This window comes from Pseudophryne corroboree, chromosome 5 (genome assembly GCF_028390025.1).
Source record: "Pseudophryne corroboree isolate aPseCor3 chromosome 5, aPseCor3.hap2, whole genome shotgun sequence".
NCBI classification, from domain to species: Eukaryota; Metazoa; Chordata; class Amphibia; order Anura; family Myobatrachidae; genus Pseudophryne; species Pseudophryne corroboree.
The window spans coordinates 142,576,683-142,594,051 of NC_086448.1; the positions used below are offsets into that span (position 1 = coordinate 142,576,683).

General features: G+C 45.5%; 1 protein-coding gene across 2 annotated transcripts in view; it reads left to right on the forward strand.

Annotated features, from left to right (window-relative positions):
- The first annotated feature begins 9,261 nt into the window (after positions 1-9,261).
- Positions 9,262-17,369, forward strand: part of LOC134927386 (ATP-binding cassette sub-family B member 5-like) — a 328,704-nt gene continuing 320,596 nt past the window's right edge. For both annotated transcript variants that reach the window (XM_063921756.1, XM_063921758.1), the window contains exon 1: positions 9,262-9,378. In XM_063921756.1, coding sequence (XP_063777826.1) covers positions 9,328-9,378 — 51 coding nt within the window. In that variant the 5' untranslated portion in view covers positions 9,262-9,327. The remainder of the gene's footprint in view (positions 9,379-17,369) is intronic.

Genomic DNA, 17,369 nt, shown 5'->3' on the forward strand with positions numbered 1-17,369 from the left:
ACCAGTGAAATGGAAATCCTGGCATGCGAACAGAACTATAATACAAAATACATAAACAGAAATCAAACAGGAATGAACCACTGCTTGTGGTTCATAACAGAAGTACACCAGGATGAGGATATGGGTGTTGCTGGCGCTGAGGAGGAACTTGACGATGAGGATTCTGATGGTGATGTGGTTTGTGTAAATGAGTCACCGGGAGAGACACCTGTTGTCCGTGGGATGAAGAAGCCCATTGTGATGCCTGGTCAAAACACCAAAAAAGTCACCTCTTCAGTGTGGAATCATTTCTCAACAAATCCGGACAACAGGTGGTAGGGGTAAGGACGTTAACCACCTAGGAACATCCTCCCTTATACATCACCTGCAGCGCATTCATCAGAAGTCAGTGTCAAGTTGTGAAAATTTGGGTAAGAGCGTAAGCATTCCACTGACACCTATATCCTTTCTTCCTCTTGTACCCAAGCTCCTGCAAGCCACACCACTAACTCCCTCAACGTCAACTTCCTCCTCAGCCATGAAAGTCAGTAGTCCTGCATGCCATGTCCCTGGCAAGACTGAGGAGTCCTCTCCTAACCGTGATTCCTCCGGAGGATCCACTGTCTCTCCCCTTTTTCTCTCCAACACTGTATCTTTCCTCTCCCTGACACCGTCTCTCTCTCTTTCTCTCTCTCTCCCTAGCAGTGTTTCTATATCTCTCCTCTCTTTTCCTGACACTGTCTCTCTCTCTCCCTGACCCTGTCTCTCTCTGTGACATTGTCTCTTTCCCCCTCTCTTATTCTCTGAAACTGTTTCCCTCTCTCTCCCCCGACACTGTCTCTCCCTCCCCCTTTCTCTCTACTTGACACTGTCTCCCGCTCTCTTTGACACTCTCTCTCTGAAACGCTCTCTCTCGTTCTCTTTCTCTGACACTCTATCTCTTTCCCTGTCTATCCCTTCCTTTTTACGGCAACATCCAACAAGGGCCAAAGGGCCTTGTTGCCCTTCCAAGGACTTTGATGCCCAAATGGCAGAGAATGGGGTGGCGGGGTGGAGTCCCTGAACATGACCCATACAGGGAGCCACTTCTCTCCGGCGAGGTCTGGGTAACCGCTCTTATCTTCTTCAATTGGTTGTTCCATGGCACATCACCACAATTTAAAAAAAAAAAAAATGCAACCACTACATCTCAGATTTTATTTAAAATTGCTGTACTGGGTTCTCACATGCCAAAGTCACTGGTGTGAACAAAACATTTCTATTCTATGCCTTATAGTTTTAGGGTTATGGGCTATCTAAATTAACAAAACATCATACAGATTCATGATACATCACAGAATAATGAAATAAAATATAGCAAAGACCACAGAAACCCAACTTCATTAGTCACCTGACAGCACACACTTTTCAGCACCAGCAAAATTACCTTATTAGACGCTTCCTTGTCCCAGGCTCCTTCTCGCCTTTCATTGCTCCCTGCCTCCTTTCTAGAATGGACCCACTGAGGCTCTGCCATTCCTGGGAATGTCACAAAGAGAAGTTCTGCAGACGTTCTGAAATCATAGATTAAAACGGATACAAGTTTCACACTATTTACAGAGTTAGACTACAACTCCCAGCAGATCCCGCTGTACTAAGAGATGCACTTCCAAGCTATAATAGCAGCTATGCTGTACTAGAAGCCTAGTGTTATGGTGTTATTGGCGACGAGCTATACCCGGGATGAGTATGAAATACCTACAATCAAAATCCCGACAACAATTGACCGACGGTCTAAATCCCGGCAAGGTAAAAATAGAGACAAGGTCAAAACACCGACATTTAAAATGTGGTAGGTCAAAAAGTCGACACACGTATTTCATTGTTTTGGTGCGTATGTCGACACAGGTTGACATACACACCGTATAAGTGTACCGCATCCCCTCACATGGCTCGCTGCACTCACCGTGCTTCAGGCACGGTGCCTCGCTGCACTCGGCACACTACTATATTCCCCCTCCAGGTCCACTGGGATGGTAGAATATGAACAAGTCGGTTTCAACACCAAAAAAAAATCATGAAAAACTAATGTTGACTTTTTGACCTGTCAACATTTTAAATGTCGGTATTATTACCTTGTCTGTATTTTAAATGTTTGTATTTTGACCATGTCGTGATTTTGACCGTCGGCCAATGGTTGTCGGGATTTTGACTGTCGTGATTTTGATTGTAGGTAAATTGACCACATCCCATATAACCTTATAGCATATAAAAACAAGACGTGAAATTCAGATTTTTGGTGTTAAAATTACAAGTGAGATGAGTGATAATTCTATCAGTGGGATTAAGTGTGTCCCACTTGGGCGGAAGGAGGGTTTTGTGTTCACCTGGATCCTGTTCTGCTGGATGCCGCAGAACAGGATCCGACAAGTGCCACAACGGGATTCCAATAGAACACAGAGCACAGCTGCACTGTGTGAGCACATACATTCAAATGTACAGTATGTGTTCAACTTGAAATCCAGTCATCCTTTCATCTGGCTAAACCATAGTATGCTGCGGTTGGATCCGGCGGCTGCGACACCGCGGCATATGTGTAGATGACCACATAGAAGTCCTTGTGCTATCCATATGATAGGTCGACAGTGAATAGGTTGACAGTCAATAAGTTGACACCAAATGGTCAACATGCATATAGTCGACATAGACAAAAGGTCGACATGACAATGGTTGACGCATGAAAAGGCTGACATGTGTTTTTTTATTAGTTTGTATTTTCTGGACTTTCTCATACTTAACTATCCATGTAGACTTCAATTGGGAATAGTAAACTCATGTTGACCTTTGCATGTGGCGACCACTCTCGCTGTGCTGTGTACATCCACTCCAGTGGCTGATGTGCTATGCTGTGTACATCTACTCCAGTGGCTGCTGTGCTGTGTCCATTCACTCCAATGGCTAAGCTGAGCTGACCTATTTGTCCACTGTGTCCATCCACTCCAGTGGCTGAGCTGACCGGATGTATGTGTCCATTGTGTCCATCCACTCCAGTAGCTCTCTGTCCACTCCATGCCCTTACTGTTACTGTTGGCTGAGCTAGATTTACAGTACATGCAGCTAGCAAATCATTGTTTATTATTTTCTTTTATAGTGCAATAATTTCGTTTTTAGTCTAAGAGTGTCACACTGTGACTCCACAGACTGTACTCCACTGGTTTGCATAAATATAAGCGGCGTGACTCCGCTGTGTAAGTTTTCATTTGTGAAAAAAAAGTTAGAAAAAGTTACTAAAAAGTTCCAAAAAAGTAAAAAATAGTTAAAAAAAACAAAGTTAAAATAAATAGTTTTTTTCCTGTACAATGTGCGTGCACATATATATAAGTGGTGTGATTCCACAGTTTCAGTTGTTATTTGCAAAAAAGTTTAAAAATATTTTATTTTTTGGTCATCCTGTGGGTGCTGTACCCCACTGCTACTTTGTTTGCATAAATATAAGTGGTTTGACTCACTGCTGTGAGTTGTCATTGAAAAAAAAAAGGAAATTACAGTAATTGCTCTTTATTTTATTCAAGCTCTGTGTGCTCTACTCCACTGCACCTTTGATGACATAAAAAATATACTGTAAGCAGTGTGAGCCACTGTGGAGTGGTCATTAAAAAAAAAGAGCAAAAAAAAATTGCTCTTTTTTTCATACAAGCTGTGTGCGCTGTACCCCACTGCATCCCTACACTATCAAAAATATGAGCATTGCTCGCAGGCATCTTTTGGATTTTCCATATGTAGGTCAAATGTTAAGAAATTCCCCAGGTGTTCATTAACTGATATGTTTGGGTGTGGTTCTGTCTCTTTAAAAGAGAGGGACAGGACCTAAACAGGACAGAAGACAGCCTGGTTGGGCCCAGGTGCTTTTCAGGGGGTGTGGCCTAATTGCAGGAGGCGTGGTCATTCACCTTTAGAAAAAAAATCTTGAAAAAAAAATTGTATTTAAAGCCCTTACATGTCCACACTGCTGCCCAGCACAGCAGCATGTGCTGGGCTGAGGAGAACAGTTACAGCTGCTGCTGCCAGGTAAGGGGAGATGGGGCTTGGGTGGGGTTACCACTTTACCCCTTTAATTCACATATTAATTACACAGGTTCTGTGGCTTATTAAAACCAGATGAAATGGAGTCTTGAAGTCAGCCAGCCGCAGAACCTGTGTAATTAATAGGTATCCAGAATTAAAGGGATGAGGTGGTAACCCAGGCTGGGGCACCCTCTGGGCCCCTCCATCAGACCTAGGCCCTGGTAATTGTACCCTCTCTCGTCACCACTGGATCTAAACCCATGATAAAAACATACTGTGTATTTAAAATCCAAAAGATGTCCGAGAGCAATGCTCATATTTTTGAAAGTCAGTATAGGGACTGACCAATAGGGAATGGCCGTGAAGGGGCTGGTCAGCTGGTCTTACTAACATTTCTTGAATTCAGATGAATTACAGTTTGAAGTGTTTATTAGGCGAGTGCTGAAAAAGTATTTAAGTATGTATAATAAAAAAAAATACAAATAAAATTATATGCATATATATATCTATCTATCTATCTATCTATATATATATACTGTATCTATATATATATATATATATATATATATACACATACAGTATATATAGGTTGAGTATCTCTTATCCAAAATGCTTGAGGCCAGAAGTATTTTGGATATGGGATTTTTCCGTATTTTGGAATAATTGCATACCATAAAGAGATATCATGGTGATGGGACCTAAATCTAATCACAGAATGCATTTATGTTTCATATACACCTTATACACACAGCCTGAAGGACATTTTAGCCAAAATTTTGAATGACTTTGTGCATTAAACAAAGTCTGTGTACATTCACACAATTCATTTATGTTTCCTATACACCTTATACACACAGCCTGAAGGTCATTTAATTCAAAACTTTTAATAACTGCGTATTAAACAAAGTTTGTGTACTGTACACTAAGCCATCAGAATACAAAGGTTTCACTATCTCACTGGGGGTTATGAGGGGTGAGCTGCTGTGATGAGCGGTGGTGAGGGGGGGGGCTAGGGGTTATGAGCGGTGAGCTGCTGTGATGAGCGGTGGTGAGGGGGGGGCTAAGGGTTATGAGCGGTGAACTGCTGTGATGAGCGGTGGTGAGGGGGGGGGGCTAGGGGTTATGAGTGTTGAGCTGCTGTGATGAGCGGTGGTGAGGGGGTGGATGGAGGTGATGAGCAGTGAGCTGCTGTGATGAGCGGTGGTGAGGGGGGGGGGGCTAGGGGGTTATGAGCGGTGAGCTGCTGTGATGAGCGGTGGTGAGGGGGGGGCTAAGGGTTATGAGTGTTGAGCTGCTGTGATGAGCGGTGGTGAGGGGGTGGATGGAGGTGATGAGCAGTGAGCTGCTGTGATGAGCGGTGGTGAGAGGGGGGCTGGGGTTATGAGCAGTGAACTGCTGTGATGAGCGGTGGTGGGGGGGCTAGGGGTTATGAGTGTTGAGCTGCTCTGATGAGCGGTGGTGAGGGGGAGGCTGGAAGTGATTAGCAGTGAGCTGCTGTGATGAGCGGTGGTGAGGGAGGGCTGGAGGTGATTAGCAGTGAGCTGCTGTGATGAGCGGTGGTGAGGGAGGGCTGGAGGTGATTAGCAGTGAGCTGCTGTGATGAGCCGTGGTGAGGGGGTCTGGCGGTTATGAGTGGTGAGCTTCTGTGATGAGCAGTGATGAGCGGTGGTGAGCGGGGGGGGGCTGGGGTTGATGAGCGGTCAGATGGGGGTGATGATCGGGGGGTGATGAACACTGAGCAGCAGTGATGAGTGTCGCCAGCAGTGGGCGGGGGGGCTGGGGGTGATGAGCGGTGGTAATGAGTGGTGGTGAGCGGGGAGTGAATTCAGCAGCTCCCGTCGCTGTACACAGCTGCGTAGTCAGGGGAGCAGAGGCCGCCAGGGTATCACGTGAAGAAGTGCAGAGTGTCTGGCTGGATGAAAGAATGGAAGCGGGTCTCGAGTCAGGAGTAAAGCTGCTGGCTGATAATCATCGGCGAAACTAAACTGGTCCACAGGGTGAGCTCAAATTCTGGTGCCAAATCATATTTGCCTCAGTGACAGGGGCATGCTTTCATATGGTCTGAAAGCACGCTCCTGTCACTGAGCCACTTATACTAGTGCCACTTGACCTGCTTTTTTGAATGGGCTTTTACAGCCCTCTCCTTGGCTCCGCCCCCCGCTTCCGGCCCTTTGTCATTATCCGCAGGAGGCACCGCTCTCGGTGCCTCCAAAACAAATTTGAAAGTGTTTTAAAATGTATAAATGATTACAATAATATAAAGCATATACTTAGGACACAGAATATGTGTCATAAGTATCTTCTTTAAATTAATGTAATCATTAATGACAGGGGAGGCACTGCCTCCCCTGCCTCTCCTGACTGCACGTCCCTGCAAGAGTGCCTTTAGTACATATTGTGCCACATTACAGTGCCCCAGGTCATATTATGCCACACTATAGTGTCTCCAGTACATATTGTGCCACATTACAGTGGCCCAGTTCACGATATGCCACAAAATAAGGCCTCCATTACATATTATGCCACACTATAGTGCCTCCACTTCATATTCTGCCACATTACAGTGCTCTGGGTCATATTATGCCACACTATAATGCCTCCACTTCATATTGTGCCACACTACAGTGCCCCACGACATACTATGCCACACTATTGTGCCTTCACTACATATTGTGCCACATTACAGTGCTCTAGGTCACATTATGCCACGCTATAGTGCCTCCACTTCATATTGTGCCACATTACAGTGCCCCGGGTCATATGATGCCACACTATAGTGCCACCACTATGTATTGTGCCACATTACAGTGCCCCAGTTCATACTATGCCACACTATAGTGCCTCCACTACATATTGTGCCACATTAGAGTGCCCCAGGTCATATGATGCCACACAATAGTGCCTCCACTATATATTGTGCCACATTACAGTACCCCAGGTTATATTATACCACACTATAGTGCCAACACTACATCTTGGGGGTAATTCCAAGTTGATCGCAGCAGGAATTCTGTTAGCAATTGGGCAAAACCATGTGCACTGCAGGGGAGGCAGATATAACATGTACAGAGAGAGTTAGATTTGGGTGTGGTGTGTTCAAACTGAAATGTAATTTGCAGTGTCAAAATAAAGCAGCCAGTATTTACCCTGCACAGAAATAAAATAACCAACCCAAATCTAACTCTCTCTGCAAATGTTATATCTACGCCCCCTGCAGTGCACATGGTTTGGCCCAACTGCTAAAAAATGTCCTGCTGTGCTCATCTTGGAATTACCCCCCTTGTGTCACATTGCAGTGTCCGGGGTCATATTATGCCACAATATATCACCTCCACTTCATATTGTGTCACATTACAGTGCCCCAGTTCATACTATGCCACACTATTGTACCTCCACTACATTTTCTGCCACATTACAGTGCAATCTCTCTGCACATTTTAAATCTATTTAGATATGAAGTTACTTCATTTTTTTGACTTTGCTTTGCTCCTAACCCCAGTGTGTCTTTTGATTTTCAACCACGTAAATTATATTTTATAATTATATAAGAATTTTGTGGAAAGGAGGGACATATAAACCCCTTTCCTATTCTGATGCTATGGCTAAGATCCTAGTCATTGGAAGGTCTACTTTCTCCTATTTACAGGCTCAACACTATGTGGGAAGGATTTCTTAATGGGTGGTGGTGATAACCTCCTGGACAGATATCTGATAGTACCCTCTTTACCTAAAGGAGCGATATCCACATATTATAAATTCCTCAGAGATTCTTTGGAATACTCCACCATATGTACAGGCCTATCTCAGTGGTTGGAACACTTTCCCATCCGTGACAATTGAAAATCTTCTGAAATAATTGGAATACTCGATTAACACATTCCCAATGGCCACATTTTCAGAAATGTTTCTTAACATTTTCCATCGTGCATATATATCTCCAGCTAGAGGGTGTCAGATGGGGATCTTAGAGAGTCCTGCTAGTCTTAAATGCTCCCATGAGCCAGCAGATCTTTTCCACTGCTTTTGGTCATGTCCATATATTAAACGATTCTGACAACAGATTTGTCGCTACACCATGGAACATTTAAGGTGGGTAGACACTAATAGATATATCTGCAGATCAATTGATCTGCAGATATATCTATGCAAGGATCAGGCAGTGTGTTGAGCATACACATTGCCCGATCCGTCGGGGACTGACATCATGAACTGGGCGGGCGTGTACACACGCCCGTCCAGTTCAGCTGTCAATCACCGCCGGCCGCCGCAGCATGTGTACGGGCGGTCAGCCGACCGCCCTGTACACACACAGCGACGCGCCAATATATCGGTAGATATATTGGCCATCGGCTGTGCTGCGCGGCCGACGCGATACATCTGTGAACGACGGAGTTCATAGATGTATCGGCCGTACACACTGCCCGACGGTCCCGCGATATATTGGCTGTTCAAGAGAACGGCCGATATATCGACCAGTGTGTATGGGCCTTTAGTTAATTTTGCACCGTTAACACCTTAATGGGTGCTCTTTGGTATGCTTCCAACTGATATTACAGTTCCTGCAGGGGTAAGGAAATTGCTATTGGCAGTATCGTCAGCCACCCGTAAAACCATTCTGCAATTATGAACCCAATCTACTCGACCTTCCCTTTCATTGTGCAAAGAAAAACTTTTCTTTATTTTTCACATGAACTGGTTGGAGGCCTGCCTCTGAAAGGAGACTCATGTTAAAAAAATTCTTCGATTCATGGGAAAGTTACATGGAGACTTTACCAATATCAACTAAAGATTCAATATTGAAATGTTTCCAGGGAACTCCGTGGTACGAGACTTGCGTCCCTTTACAGGACCCTCCAATCCTCTTTGATCCTTAATCATTTTTCTTATTGGCTTTAATCCTTGATATTTTTGGAATAGGTTATGTATATTGGAATGTTTTACAGTATCTGTACTTATTGTCCTGATGCAGATGATGTTGTTTAAAATGAATGCAAATAATTCTTCTGTTTCTTCACAATGTATTGAAGATTCAATAAAATAAATTGTTTAAAAAAATGATATAAGATTTAAATTTAAACCGCTAATAACGTTCCTGTGTTATAGTGAAAGCTTTCCTAGCTTACTTTGCTTCCCACATCTTGGCAACAGCAGCTGTAGTAAAGCGTGATGCATAATGACGTGCTACAACAGGAAGCAGCTCTCTGAAATGAAATAGTCTTTCCATGCACATCATCCTGTACACTCCTCCTTCCCCAGCCGGGCTGCTCAGAGCTGACACACTGCTCAGAAAGTACAGGTGACAGGATGGCTGCAAAGAGAAGGGGAAGAAGAAAAAGAACCACCATGCGTCCAGGGGTAAGAGAACGAAGCCTAATGGGCTGTTACAGGAGTTACTTCATTGTAGTATCCCGGCTGGCAGTGGTCCTTACTGTACTGTATGTGTGTAATGCAGAACTGAGAAACATGATGTAATCATTTGTACATTTCTTGTGACCTTGTCCTGAGACTTTCAGTAACTTGGCTTGTGTTCTACTTGTTTTATTATTTGTAAAAATTTGAATAAACTTACATTTGTACATATGCGATATATGACAATAGATACATTGTCTAGTGTTATATGCTTAACATGGAGTTATATAATATATTTAATTTAGTTATGTAACTATAAGATACATATATAACAATAGATCACTTGTTCACAACTAAATATACCAGATATGTCTAAAGCAGCGAAAATCGTTACACTATAAATACTGTGTGTGCACGTGTGGAAGTATTATTAGTTGCTATACAAGTAAATCTGGTATCCGGACTCCAGGTCGGCAACAAGAAGGTCGACACACCTTAGGTCAACGCCAATTGGTCGACACACATTAGGTCGACATGGACAACAGGTCGACATGGACAAAATGTCAACAGGAACAAGGTCAACATGGAAAAAGGTCGGTATGAGTTTTTTATGTTTTTTTTCTTTATTGGAACTTTATTTGGATCCATGTGGACTACGATTGGAATGGTAATCCTTGCCGAGCGAAGGCATCATGCACGAAGCATGGCGAGCGAAGCGAGGGGACGCTGTGCACTAATTGGGGTTCCTGGTCACTCTACGAAGAAAACAACACCAAAAAAACATAAAAAACTCATGTCGACCTTTTTCCATGTCGACCTTGTTCCTGTCGACCGTTTGCCCACGTCGACCTAAAGTGGGTCGACCAATTGGCATCGACCTAAGGTGTGTCGACCTTTTTGTTGTCGACCAGGAGTCCCAGACCCAGTAAATCTATAGGGTTATGTATAATTAGCTGCAGGGTTTTACACTATTCAAGTAGGTTCTGTATCTCCTGAGAGGGAAAAGCCATTGATAAAAGTTCTGGCATCTCCCGGGGGAACCCCAAGTAAGGCTTTTTAGTACTTGGGCCTCCCCTGGGACATGACGGAGGTGGAGGCCCAGGTAGGAGGTTAGCGGGAAGTGCCCCCTGTTATGTACTGAGAGCACAGAAGAAGAGCCACAAAATATGATGGTGATGTTATTAAAAAATATAATGTTTAAATACTCCAGCACCACAAAAAACAAACAAAAAAAAACCTATAGTGCCCCCTGTGCACATGATGTCACACAGAAACTCCAGTGCCTCCCAAGCTGGTGATGCAGCTATATGTAGGGGCCCCTTGTGCCCACTACGGCAACCCTACTGGTAATGTCTATAAAATGCCACAACTCCCCAGTGTGCAATGCTACAATTTCCAGAATGTGCACTGGGTCAAGGGTCAAGGGTCCTAATTCAGACCTGGTCGCATGCAGGTTATTTTTTGCACTGCTACGACCAGGTAATAGCAGCCCACAGGGGAGGGGAGATTCGCTGTGCAGTGCTGCAAACGCTTGTGCAGAGAGCAGCATAAACAAAAGTTTGTGCAGTCTCTGCACAGCTCAGGACTTACTCACCCACTGCGATGAACCGTGACGGAACTGACGTCAGGATCCCTCCCTTTAAACGGCCGGGCACGCCTGAGTTCACATGGACACTCCCTGAAAACGGTCAGTTGACGCCCAGGAACGGCTTCTTCCAGTCAATCTTCTAGTGATTGCTGTTGCAATCACTTTCTTCATTAGATTCGTCGCACCTGCGCATTGCGACCCATGCGCACCTCAGAATTGATCGCACCGCTGCGAAAAACGGTAACATGCAATCAGGTCTGAATGACCCCCCGTGATTACACCATGTGATGCAAATTGTGTGATGGAGCCTCCGGGCTGCACACTTTTTTGGTGAGACTGGTTTACTCTCTAAGGTGTCTGTGAAAGCATTCTCTTGGACATTCCAGATCCGGTTGGATCCCTGTCAGTGCACTTTTCCAATAACAAGCCCATAGGCTTCTATGTGGCAACACCATCTACAGTACAGATGGCAATGACTATGGGGTCCAAGCACCTTGGTGCATATGAGAAATGCCAACAAAACTCAGAAAACTGCATTTTTTGTGGTTTATCCGCAATATTACCTTAAATTCATCCTGTCCATGAACAGTTATTTTTACATCCTTATTCAATAGGTTTATAAGACGCTGGCCTATTTTAAAAAAAATAGGATTTTAATTACCTACCAGTAAATCCTTTTCTCATAGTCCGTAGAGGATACTGTGGTCCATTTAGTACCATGGGGTATAGGCGGGTCCACTAGGAGCCTTGGGCACTTTAAGAACTCAATAGTGTGCGTTGGCTCCTCCCTCTATGCCCCTTCTATCAGACTCAGTCTAGAAACTGTCCCCGAAGAGACGGACATACCTTGAGAGAAGGATTTAAAGGACAGTGGTGAGATTCGAACCAGCACACACAAACAAGAGGAAAGCCATGCTAACCAAACTTGATGAAGAACAGCAACAGCTGAACCAACAACACTACTTAACCAAATAACAGTGCAGGAACAGACGAAGCACTGGGCGGGCACCCATCATCCTCTACGGACTACGAGAAAAGGATTTACCGGTAGGTAATTAAAATCCTATTTTCTCTTGCGTCCTAGAGGATACTGGGGTCCATTTAGTACCATGGGGATGTACCAAAGCTCCCAAACCGGGTGGGAGAGTGCCAGCGACGGACTGGGGCCTTAATTTGGCACTGGTATTCGTGAACGCGCGCGTGTCACGGGGGGGGGGGGGGGGGGGGGAGCCGCATGATGTATGGGGGCGTGGACTCGTGGCACACCCCCATTACCATGGCAACGGATGCTGGGGGTGGGGGGTTGCCGCAAGTCCGGGGGCGTGGACTAGTAGCACTCCCCCATTTCTCTTACATCCTAGAGGATGCTGGGGTCCACATTAGTACCATGGGTTATAGACGGGTCCCTTGGGAGCCATGGGCACTTTAAGAGTTTTAATAGTGTGGGCTGGCTCCTCCCTCTACAGCCCTCCTACCGCTCACTCCCGCAACATGGACACCACCCCCTAACAGAGCCAGAAGATGGAGTGGTGAGTATGATGCCGGCATTCCGGTAAGCGGGTCACCAGCAGGAAATGGCGGCACAAGGGTAGGATCACAGCTCTGACAGGCTGCGCTCAGGAGGGATCAGTGGTACTTGTAGTGCGGCACTGTGAGGAGCGCCCTGGGCCAGCGCACATAACCTACCCTGGTCACAGATGCTAACAGGGGCTAATCCCACTGTTAGCAGCCAAATCATCTCAGGCCTGTATAAACACTGAAAGCGGGAAGACGTGCCATTACAGGTGGTGGGCTTCTTCCTCAGAGCGGATCCAGCACTCACCAGTGCCATTTTCTCCCTGCAGATCATACTGAAGAGACTCCCTGTGCGGCCGCGAATCGGCCGGAGCTAACTGATGCACACCATACACAGCTGCCGCTTACAGGTACTTTTCCCAAGGACGCTCGGTAATCACCGTTTCTCACACCTATCAAAGGGTCCCGGACAGCAGGGATATAGTGAGTAGCGGCTCCCAGCAGCAACTTTCAATATACAGTGCGGTTTCTGTGCTAAAGTTCTTCAGTGAACTGTATAGTTTACCATTGACTCTGTAGCAGTGACACGGAATGGAGCAGCTAACTAATATTGCAATATCAAAAGACATTTTCACTGGCTTTTCAGCTATTGGTAACAGATTACAAATCCATCTGAAAGGAACAACTACGTGTTTCTATTTTATTGTAGTTGATACTATATATTAGAGATGAGCGCCTGAAATTTTTCGGGTTTTGTGTTTTGGTTTTGGGTTCGGTTCCGCGGCCGTGTTTTGGGTTCGAACGCGTTTTGGCAAAACCTCACCGAATTTTTTTTGTCGGATTCGGGTGTGTTTTGGATTCGGGTGTTTTTTTCAAAAAACACTAAAAAACAGCTTAAATCATAGAATTTGGGGGTCATTTTGATCCCAAAGTATTATTAACCTCAAAAACCATAATTTACACTCATTTTCAGTCTATTCTGAATACCTCACACCTCACAATATTATTTTTAGTCCTAAAATTTGCACCGAGGTCGCTGTGTGAGTAAGATAAGCGACCCTAGTGGCCGACACAAACACCGGGCCCATCTAGGAGTGGCACTGCAGTGTCACGCAGGATGTCCCTTCCAAAAAACCCTCCCCAAACAGCACATGACGCAAAGAAAAAAAGAGGCGCAATGAGGTAGCTGTGTGAGTAAGATTAGCGACCCTAGTGGCCGACACAAACACCGGGCCCATCTAGGAGTGGCACTGCAGTGTCACGCAGGATGTCCCTTCCAAAAAACCCTCCCCAAACAGCACATGACGCAAAGAAAAAAAGAGGCTTTTTACTGATATTTGGTGTTTTGGATTTGACATGCTCTGTACTATGACATTGGGCATCGGCCTTGGCAGACGACGTTGCTGGCATTTCATCGTCTCGGCCATGACTAGTGGCAACAGCTTCAGCACGAGGTGGAAGTGGATCTTGATCTTTCCCTAATTTTGGAACCTCAACTTTTTTGTTCTCCATATTTTATAGGCAGAACTAAAAGGCACCTCAGGTAAACAATGGAGATGGATGGATTGGATACTAGTATACAATTATGGACGGACTGCCACGGTTAGGTGGTATAAAAAAACCACGGTTAGGTGGTATATAATACAATTATGGATGGACGGACTGCCTGCCGAGTGCCGACACAGAGGTAGCCACAGCCGTGAACTACCGCACTGTACACTGGTTGATAAAGAGATAGTAGTATACTCGTAACAACTAGTATGACGACGGTATAAAGAATGAAAAAAAAACCACGGTTAGGTGGTATATATTATAATACAATTATGGCTGGACGGACTGCCTGCCGAGTGCCGACACAGAGGTAGCCACAGCCGTGAACTACCGCACTGTACACTGGTTGATAAAGAGATAGTAGTATACTCGTAACAACTAGTATGACGACGGTATAAAGAATGAAAAAAAAACCACGGTTAGGTGGTATATAATACAATTATGGTTGGACGGACTGCCTGCCGAGTGCCGACACAGAGGTAGCCACAGCCGTGATCTACCGCACTGTACACTGGTTGATAAAGAGATAGTAGTATACTCGTAACAACTAGTATGACGACGGTATAAAGAATGAAAAAAAAACCACGGTTAGGTGGTATATATTATAATACAATTATGGTTGGACGGACTGCCTGCCGAGTGCCGACACAGAGGTAGCCACAGCCGTGAACTACCGCACTGTACACTGGTTGATAAAGAGATAGTAGTATACTCGTAACAACTAGTATGACGACGGTATAAAGAATGAAAAAAAAACCACGGTTAGGTGGTATATATTATAATACAATTATGGATGGACGGACTGCCTGCCGAGTGCCGACACAGAGGTAGCCACAGCCGTGAACTACCGCACTGTACACTGGTTGATAAAGAGATAGTAGTATACTCGTAACAACTAGTATGACGACGGTATAAAGAATGAAAAAAAAACCACGGTTAGGTGGTATATATTATAATACAATTATGGTTGGACGGACTGCCTGCCGAGTGCCGACACAGAGGTAGCCACAGCCGTGAACTACCGCACTGTACACTGGTTGATAAAGAGATAGTAGTATACTCGTAACAACTAGTATGACGACGGTATAAAGAATGGAAAAAAAACCACGGTTAGGTGGTATATATTATAATACAATTATGGATGGACGGACTGCCTGCCGAGTGCCGACACAGAGGTAGCCACAGCCGTGAACTACCGCACTGTACTGTGTCTGCTGCTAATATAGACTGGTTGATAAAGAGATAGTATACAATACTACTAATATACTGGTGGTCAGGCACTGGTCACCACTAGTCACACTGGCAGTGGCACTCCTGCAGCAAAAGTGTGCACTGTTTAATTTTAATATAATATTGTTTATCATGTACTCCTGGCTCCTGCTATAACAACCTGCAGTGCTCCCCAGTCTCCCCCACAATTATAAGCTTTATATACAATACATTGATGTGCAGCACACTGGGCTGAGCAGTGCACACAGACTGAGTCACTGTGTGACTGTGTATCGTTTTTTTCAGGCAGAGAACGGATATATTAAATAAAACAAACAACTGCACTGTCTCTGGTGGTCACTGGTCACTGTGGTCGTCAGTCACTAAACTCTGTCTGCACTCTCTTCTAATCTACAGTATCACAGCAATCTCTCTCTCTCTCTCTCTTCTAAATCTAATCTAAATGGAGAGGACGCCAGCCACGTCCTCTCCCTATGAATCTCAATGCACGTGTGAAAATGGCGGCGACGCGCGGCTCCTTATATAGAATCCGAGTCTCGCGAGAATCCGACAGCGTCATGATGACGTTCGGGCGCGCTCGGGTTAACCGAGCAAGGCGGGAAGATCCGAGTCGCTCGGACCCGTGAAAAAAAAAGTGAAGTTCGTGCGGGTTCGGATTCAAAGAAACCGAACCCGCTCATCTCTACTATATATCCAGTTACTATTGCAACATTTTATCCACTGATAATTGTATCCAGTACTGTTATTTTATTTAACCATTTTTCTCTGACGTCCTTGTGGATGCTGGGACTCCGTCAGGACCATGGGGAATAGCGGCTCCGCAGGAGACTGGGCACAAAAGTAAAAGCTTTAGTACTACCTGGTGTGCACTGGCTCCTCCCCCTATAACCCTCCTCCAAGCCTCAGTTAGATTTTTGTGCCCGAACGAGAAGGGTGCACACTAGGTGGCTCTCCTGAGCTGCTTACTGAAAAGTTTAGTTTCATCGAGGGACTAAGGGGAGAAGAAGCGAACTCACCTGCGTGCAGAGTGGATTGGGCTTCTTAGGCTACTGGACACCATTAGCTCCAGAGGGACCGATCACAGGCCCAGCCATGGAGCTCGGTCCCAGAGCCGCGCCGCCGGCCCCCTTACAGAGCCAGAAGACAGAAGAGGACCGGAAAATCGGAGGCAGAAGACGTCCTGTCTTCCACAAGGTAGCGCACAGCACTGCAGCTGTGCGCCATTGCTCTCAGCACACTTCACACTCCGGTCACTGAGGGTGCAGGGCGCTGAGGGGGGGGCGCCCTGAGACGCAATAGAAAACCTTGGCTGGCAAAAAAATGCATCACATATAGCTCCTGGGCTATATGGATGAATTTAACCCCTGCCAGTTTTCCACAAAAAGCGGGAGAAAGGCTCCGCCCCCTTCTCGGCGGCCTATCTCCTCAGCACACAAGCGCCATTTTCCCTCACAGCTCCGCTGGAAGGACGTCTCCCTGACTCTCCCCTGCAGTCCTGCACTACAGAAACAGGGTAAAACAAGAGAGGGGGGGGGGCACTAATTGGCAATAATAAACAATACAGCAGCTATATAAGGGAGAAACACTTATATAAGGTTGTCCCTATATATTTATATATAGCGCTCTGGTGTGTACTGGCAAACTCTCCCTCTGTCTCCCCAAAGGGCTAGTGGGGTCCTGTCCTCTATCAGAGCATTCCCGGTGTGTGTGCTGTGTGTCGGTACGTTTGTGTCGACATGTATGAGGAGGAAAATGATGTGGAGGCGGAGCAATTGCCGGTAATAGTGATGTCACCCCCTAGGGAGTCGACACCTGACTGGATGGTTTTATGGAAGGAATTACGTGATAGCGTCAGCACTTTACAAAAGACAGTTGACGACATGAGACAGCCGGCTAATCAGCTAGTGCCTGTCCAGGCGTCTCAAAAACCGTCAGGGGCTCTAAAGCGCCCGTTACCTCAGATGGTCGACACAGACCCAGACACGGATACTGACTCCAGTGTCGACGGTGAGGAGACAAACGTGACTTCCAGTAGGGCCACACGTTACATGATCACGGCAATGAAGGAGGTTTTGAACATTTCTGATACTACAAGTACCACAAAAAAGGGTAT